At 28.8% G+C, this 8,772-nt stretch overlaps 1 protein-coding gene across 2 annotated transcripts in view; it reads left to right on the forward strand.

Moving 5' to 3' along the window:
- The window catches only part of LOC132941889 (diuretic hormone receptor-like), a 52,509-nt gene extending 44,369 nt beyond the window's left edge, over positions 1–8,140 (forward strand). For both annotated transcript variants that reach the window (XM_061010115.1, XM_061010114.1), the window contains exons 8-12: positions 3,707–3,771; positions 3,850–3,984; positions 4,130–4,318; positions 5,966–6,123; positions 7,580–8,140. In XM_061010115.1, the coding sequence (XP_060866098.1) occupies positions 3,707–3,771; positions 3,850–3,984; positions 4,130–4,318; positions 5,966–6,123; positions 7,580–7,778 (746 nt within the window). In that variant the 3' untranslated portion in view covers positions 7,779–8,140. The remainder of the gene's footprint in view (positions 1–3,706; positions 3,772–3,849; positions 3,985–4,129; positions 4,319–5,965; positions 6,124–7,579) is intronic.
- The last annotated feature ends 632 nt before the right edge of the window (positions 8,141–8,772 follow it).

The raw sequence follows: 8,772 nt of genomic DNA on the forward strand, positions 1-8,772 counted from the left end.
ATAGTTAAGGTGTGTTTTATTAATATTTCACTATTTTATATACTTTTGAAACTTATAAAGTATAATATTTTTGTCTTATTTTTAATGTGGCATTTATATTTTGCAGCTTCAGAGATTGTTACATATTTGTTAACTATTTCTTTCAGAATAAATAAATAACAATTAAATTTCAATAATGAATCACATATATTTTTATTAATAATTATTCCAAGATTTTATCAAACTATATCTATAAGATATTATATTATCTCTAGGCTAAAGCGTTCTTTACATATTTCAGCTTTTTGATTCACATGCAAAAATTGATTTTGTGGTACTTTATTAATGCCCCCTTCGCCCCCTCCGCAGGTATGCCACTGACCCCACTTTAACCCTTGGGCGTTCTAACATTTTTGGTTATCCCCCTCTTGAATTTCGCCTCTATTTTCGTTCGTGGAATCTAACCAAAAAAAGGTCAGTTTTATCACCCTATTTCTAGATTTAAAATCTACCTCAAAATTTGAGTTTTGGTCTAAGTAAGCAACTGATACACATTGTAAATGGTATCTATATAATATATAAATATTATTATAATTTTATTTTTTTGTAACCCATTATACAATCTGGAAAACTTAATTTACAGGAAAAATATTATGTGCTAAAATAAACATGACATGAGTTACACGGAAAAAGTAGTAATCCAGCGGTTACACTTTATACATATATCTATAGATAGATTATATGTATGTAAAATGAAGAAAAACTTTAACATTTTCTATTTTGTAGTTTGTTCGTAATATAATATATTATAATAAGAATTTAATAACACTATTTGAAATTGTCCTAATATTCAGGGTAAAACTAATTTATTTAATTAATTCATAATATATTTTAATGTAATTGTATTTCTAAGCATAAACAATTTCTTTCTACTTAATTAATATTCTAAAATATAAAGGGGTTATTTATAAAAAAACTATCTTGTATTTTATTTCTGTCGAGAGACTATTATTACTATTTTATTTTTTATTGTGACCCGTGGCGTCAAAGACTATTGTAGTTTAAAATGTTTTACAGCTGGTTTTGTGAGAACAAAGAAATTAATATAATATACATATATAAATAAGTACATTTAATTTTATTTAAAAAATTAACTTATTTTCGGGCGTGGGTGTGTATTGATATTTGTCGTAGGGTTATTAAATCCATTAAACTTTAAAATTAATATTCAATTTTTGTAATAAATGACAACAAATTACCTACCTATTAGTAAAATAAATATTTGTCGGTTCGCATAAAGCCTGCATATTTTATTAGTTACTTTTTATATTGTAAAACCAACATTTAATTAGTGATCCAATCATAAAATGTAAAACACCTTGTATAAGTATAATTAGTTTATTATTATACACCTGTGACTTGTAAGAGTAAGACACGATGGTAAATTAATAACAATAAATAACAGTATTGTTTTTTTATATAAAAATCATTTGTAGTGGTTTGGCTGAGTCATCGTGTTATTGTAGCTGGCAGGATATTTTTAAGTGCTTAATTAAATATTAATATCTTATAGAAACAATTTGGTGCAATTTGTTTTTATAAAATACTGGCTGATCCTGGATGGCGTTGCCCGTGACAAATTAAATAATACATTAATACTAGTGGATTTACCCTGTCATAACTCCGTTAAAATATTAAATATAAACTACATATATTTTTAACTAAGTAATTTGGGCGGTTTTGACCAAATATAAAATACAGATCTAAAATTATATACAATCATAAATATTCATAATATCTATTTTATTTTGTTTAACCAATGGCGATCATTATACTATACAAATAAATAAATGTTCGTTTTTTTTAGAGTCATCAAATTCCTGTCTTCAAAATGTAAAATTTTAAAAATTGACTTCAATGTGCACACCCTCGCGGGTATTTAATTGCGTATGTACCAAATTTCAGAGCTATAATAGTGCGATTGACTATTGACTTTGGATCGTTTACACACACAATACCCAAACATTTTGCCTTTCATTAGTATAGATCACGTACATGCATATATTATTATAATATAATATGATAAAAACGTATATTGTAAAGTTCAACACGTCCATAATATGTAACTAATATGTAATAAATAATATTTGTCGTTCTATATATGGTATAATACTTTAGTTTATACATTTTTCTCGTCTGTAGTGCCCTTATTATGCAATATTAAATGGTTATCATACTTGAGCCATCAAATTTTCAAGCTGTAATTACAACGCGCACTGAATAGCTATTTTCATCGATGTATTATTATACATATATACATAATATAATACATTATTGTCCTTATCAGATTTCACGATATATCTATTTGCGATGATTTCGTTAACTGGTATGTAGTTCAATACTCATAAAAAATAGAATTTCCGTCGACAAAACATTCCCTAACAGTACCCACGACGGTGTATAGGACACTGTCACACTGACGCGTGCATTAGGTACATTGGAGTCTCGGGTAACAGAGTAACATGCGTAATGTTATATTCAGCGAAATAGCAATATAGCGTACTCGATCGGTTATTCCACCTTATAATGTAATAACCTACAGAGGATGTAATATACGATGCAAATAAAATGTTAAAAAAAATGATAAAACACGAAAACCTTTTTGAAATGTCCGTGCGTGTTTGCTTCTGGGTTTCCAAAGACATTTATTTACCTTGTTGTAAATAAGTTAGGAGTGGTTAAACTTTTTTTTAATATAGATCGAAATACTTACTGAGAATATGTTTTTCTGTTCGGAATCGACTTACATAAAAACATATAAGTATATATTATGTTGGTACTTACCTAATATAATTTTGACTCATAAACTAAATGTATAATAATACATTCTTGCAAAGGGGTAGTCAACATTTAAATCGTCAACGAACAACCGTTTGGCTTCTCTTGGTATATTGTAATATTGTTTGAACACTCATTAATGAGTCCCAAAGCGCGTACCGTTACCGGTGCATGACATCTGCTTGCGTAGAATACTCTCTGCAGTCGATTTATCGCTACCTGAATTACAGTGGTTTATGACACGCGACGCATTACTGTACGCAGACACCATAGTGAGAATTAAATTTAACTACTAAAATATGGATCGTAGCAATAGGGGCAACTAGTGGCTTAGAGAGTTATTATTATTTTTTTTTGTGGGGGGGGGGGTGTTGCTAGATATTTGAACTTCAAATTTGAACGAAATTATATAATTAAACAGAGGATAACGATTTTATTTATTTTTTGTAATTTAAAAATGTTATAATAATATATGCTGACAGGCCATATTTGCTAAAAATCGTTTTTCATATACAATGATATTTTATATTATTGATTCAAATTATTTAACACATTCATTACAGTGACCCACATGGCCACACAACACCTACAGTACGGTGGTACCCACCTTTTTACATTACATATACATACATTCATACATACATGATGCATACATACATACATACATACATACATACATTATGCATACGTCATATATACATACATACGTTGAAATTGGTCCGTTTTAATAATAAATACCTAATAATAAGTTCGTCGAATTTGATATTAATAATATTATTGAGCTAAATCCCCAATCAGCTACCCATCAGATGATACTGTCGACAGACATTTACCACAGTGTATTGTCTCAATATCTTACATACCTAATATTAATGGATTTACATTTTAGGAATACCGTTAATCATTATTCCCACTTGGTGCGTCACAAGACTTTTGGTGCCGACTAAAAACGACGTAAGTAATCATTGGATACGCGCACGTAGAACAGATAATAATGATAAAAATAATAATTTATGCAAATTTTTTATCCAGTTAGATTTGTACAACCAGATCACATACGAAAGATACTGTCCCTTAATGGCATCATACGTAGACGATTGGATATACCAGTCACCGATAGTTATTGTTTTGCTCATCAACTCTATATTCCTTGTAAAAATTATGCGGGTAAGTAATTTCGCTGCAGAAAACAACAGTAGTCTATAGAGTAGTATTATAGACCTTATACTTATAAGTTATAATAGTATAAGCTATGCAATAGTCAAACATATTAATTATTATGACGTTCATTTTTATCACCTGTTTTCGTAAGGTGCTGATAACAAAAATAAGGTCCACCAAATCCGCAGAAACGCACAACTACAAAAAGGCCACCAAAGCTCTTTTAGTGTTGATACCGTTACTAGGCATCACTTTTTGCTTGGATATGATCAATCCTAGTTCCACGGGACTACTGGTTAATATTTACAAATTCAGCAAAGTTGTAATTATCAGTACGCAGGTAAGCTAACAAGTCACTACTATTTTAATCATGCATTTGCAATACGTGTAATATTTATATAACACAATATTGGACAAGAAAAATCACGGGAGAGGGGGGGGGGGGTGACAATGAGAACATGGGTCCCCTGGACTTTTTTTTACACTGAGTATTTTGTGTTTACTTTATATTATCACGCATAATATGGCAGAGGGTTTTTCGGCTGAAATATGATTTGGACACAATATTTTCGGATTTTTGTATGCGCTCCCATATGGCAACGATATGTCTAAATAGCAATAATGAAAGATATTTTTAACGAGTATTCAGATGAGATTTTATGGGGTGGGAGTGGGGGGAGGATGGATGCCAATATGCCATAGCTCGAATATCAAAGTAATCCCTTCAATACAACACGATTGCATACTATTTAGATTTTAGGATACAACATTGTAACATTTATAATTATTGTACAATATAATTACAATATTAAAAGATATTCAAAGTAAATGTGACTTATGCTTATCAGTTTTAAATAAATTATAACAACGGAATGGATACCTAAAGATTTTTAATACAATTTTGATTTTTATAACCATAATACCATAATTTAACATCTTATTTAATCTTTTTTAAAAAATATTGTAAATGATTAAGTATTAAGTATAATATGTACTATGGTGAGTTAAATATTTTCATTGGAACATTCATCAACAAATTCGTACTAATAATTTGTGAAATTTGTATTTATTATGTATTTCAAATTACGTTTGATTGTTTGAATACGTTTTACATTTGATAGACCAAAATATTTACAATGTAAAATATTGTAATTTAACATGTTTTTTGTCATTATTTAAACTTCATTAAAATTCATTAGGTACTTATTATGTTGGATATTTGGAAGTAAGTACTGTGAAATTAGCTACTGTACCTACACTTTTTTGGAAACTAACTGACCGGTGTGTTCTTCTATATATTTATTTTATTATCTTAGTATTAAAATAGTAACATTTTCGAATATCGAACTAAAATATAATTAACTTAACGTACGGAAATATGTTATGCAAAAAGTTCCACCCATTAGCACCGTCACCATCATAGATACATATTAAAGAATAAATTGGCCATTTGTGCTTATCATACGGGAACGAACATGAAAATATTTTGAGGATATAGAGGTCTTAACACTATATATGTATTATACATAGACATATTAATAAAAATGTTTTTGTTAAATATGTCTATAATATCACATAATTATTATGTAAAATGTATGATATGAACTCTGCCAGAATGAGCGCCAATGATAAAAATCAGTCTTTCTCTCTTCCCCATTCCGGAACATTTTCCTCTATTTCATTAATATAGCCATGACCTGTCCATTATTTAATATCTATGGTCACCGTACGCCATGGCGGACATTGGCTTCTGGAGGTTAATGCCCCAGAAACTTCAATAGCCCCTCAATATCGAATTGTGTGTATATCCATGTAAATAGTAATAGCCACTTTACATTGTATAATGATATGCCCGCTTATGCTGTACGTGATAGTATTTTACCCTACATCATGTTTGAATCTGTTACTATATTTACACAATTATAATAATCATATTTGAACATCACTGTACAATCTATTGATTATTGTGTATCAATTTATCTGTTAGGGGTTCACCGTCTCATTATTGTATTGTTTTTTTAACAATGAAGTTCAAAACACATTGAAATACCACATTACTAGATGGCAGACAAAAAGGAAATTCCTTGCTTCAAGAAAAAAATATGGCCGGTCCTGGTTGTCGGTAAAACAAAACAATATTATATGGTACGGACATTAATACATTATTTAACTAAATAACTATCTGTCATATACCTTTTGTATAATTATATAATTACAAGATTCTTATGTATTGTCGATATAATTGCATGTAGATACCTTACTACTCTTACTTACCTTATTACTGCTTCATTAAATATATATTATTTGTAATACCATAACAATATTTCCAGCATTAACTGAAAACTATAAAAATATTTTTGTTTAGTATTTATTTAAATTTAAAACCTTATACTACATCATAATAATATATAAATACCATTGTCATTGCTATTAACCTTTACTAGTCAACTAATTGCCTTTAACATAACAAGAGGCAACAATTCATATTACCTTCAAGCAGAAGGGAGATGTTGTTTTAATTAAAACAATGTTCCAGTAATAATTCTAAATGCATAAAGATTCTGCAGTAAAAAGTTTTAAACATGTGAAAAAAATTATATTTAATTAAAATAATATATAGGTAGTCATATATGGTTATACATTTTATGGTTAAAAACTTGTTTATATATTTGCCATAATTTCACTCCTTATTAAAAAATTTAACTAACGTAATATTATTTAGCAACAAACCCGTAAACTAACTTGTAGGTACGATAGTGTACAATAGTCAACATTTAGGGTAAGTAGATCTGATATATACACTAAGACTATTCCAATAGGGATCAAGACTTATTCAAATACTGACTTAAAAAAAAACGATATGTATAAGCTATGAAGACCTATAGTAATGTTTTTTTTTCACTTTTTGAATGACGTATATTTTTATTTTCATATTCTAAAGAAGAATATTTTTATGAAAATTCAAACATATTAAAATCAAATTTTAAACGAGTAGTTAGTTATAGTTATAAGTTATGACTTGTAAGTAGGTACCTATTTAATGTTTTGATAATAGTGTAGTGTGGCATAGGGGTGTACAGAAAAATTTTAATTTTCTAAGTACTTCGATCATTTTTATTTTAAATATATTTGATAACTACGTTCAAAATTCAAATCTTGAAGTTTATATATCAACATTTTTGGACAAATATTCTGCTTCTTTGGAGTAAAATGTTTGCTGTGTTTCAAAAACTTAATAACGATAAAAAATAATATTGTTTTCAAAAATGTTGTTTTTAAATAAGATCAAATTAAGTTAAAAATATTTTCAAGACTACCAATGATACCAATGGATAATATTTTCTCCAAGCAAGTGAACCTCATATATTTTTTTTTATCAAATTTACTCATTGTACCTATATACTATTAATAGTAGTATAAATTGTAAATAAAAAAAAAAATAAAAAAGGTAGCTTGTCCTATAAAATAATAAATTATACAATATTATGTTATGAAGCTACGGCGCTTATATGTTGCAACTTCTGGTTTCGAGCAGAATATTTATTAAAAACCAATCCTAAATAATAATTTGTGTAGTAATTAAATTGAATTTAATACACAGTGATCATCAGCTGGACCCAAAGGAACTTATGCCATGGATACCAGCAAACAACGTTAGATCCCCTTCTTGCGTCAGCAATGGAACGACTACCTCAGCGTTGTCAAACATGAGACTGCCCCCGGATACGACTATAGAAATACCACCGGATCCAGAACAACAACCACTTGAGGATTCAAAATGTGTTGGAGCCGAACCGTGAACCATAATCATATTATAGTCGTTATATAGGGTTTAATTGTATAACATGATAAACGCATAGAATACATCAATATTATACGTATAATATTCATAGTATATTATCTGTGATTATAATACGAGTAATACGTAAAATATAATATTGTTGTAGTGAGCTTTTATTATTGTTATTATTATTATTATTATTACTATTGCTATATAGTGAAATATAATATATAATAATTATGTATTTTTTTTTACCCGTCAGAAAAATTATAATATTCAAGACGGTATTTTATTCGATATTTTTTGATTTTGACTGATATTTTGTTTCAATAAAATGTCGATATCCTATTTCTGTGAAATATAAAATACTAATTTTATTACTATTGTTTTTTTTTTTTTTATTAGGGTTAAGGCTTCGACTACTAGGTCATTAGCCTGTGGTACTGTAGGGGAGGGTACTGTAGATTGGTCTTACACGTGATTTGTTTTGGCAGAATTTTTAATTTGGGCACCTGTAGGTATCTGCCATGCCCGGGTGGGGGATGGCGGCACTTGTTCTCCGGACACCGTGACTTGCCCGAAGAAAAATGCCGCCCGCGACCGAGGTATCGAACTCGGGTCGGCCACTCCGTCCTCCTATTACTATTGTATAAATGTGTTTTTGTAACATTCTTATTATTTTTATTACGATAATAATTTATTAATACACCATGCATTTCCATATGGTCCTCTGTTTTGGATAAGTACCTATACATATTTTCATAGTAATTTTTAATTAATTAAAAAAGTTTAAAGCTGCATAACCATTTTTATATTAAAACATATATCATGTTCATTTATAAATGGAGTGTACGAGTATATACGTGTATAACAATATTTATTGAAAACGCCTATATAATGTTATATTTTTTTGTACCTTAGTACCCAAGTAATAACACTCACTAACTGTCGATGACGATGTGTACCAAAGGTCAATGGTATTATGTAAAAGCATCCACCAACAACAATAACAA

This window comes from Metopolophium dirhodum, chromosome 3 (genome assembly GCF_019925205.1).
Source record: "Metopolophium dirhodum isolate CAU chromosome 3, ASM1992520v1, whole genome shotgun sequence".
Taxonomy (NCBI): Eukaryota; Metazoa; Arthropoda; class Insecta; order Hemiptera; family Aphididae; genus Metopolophium; species Metopolophium dirhodum.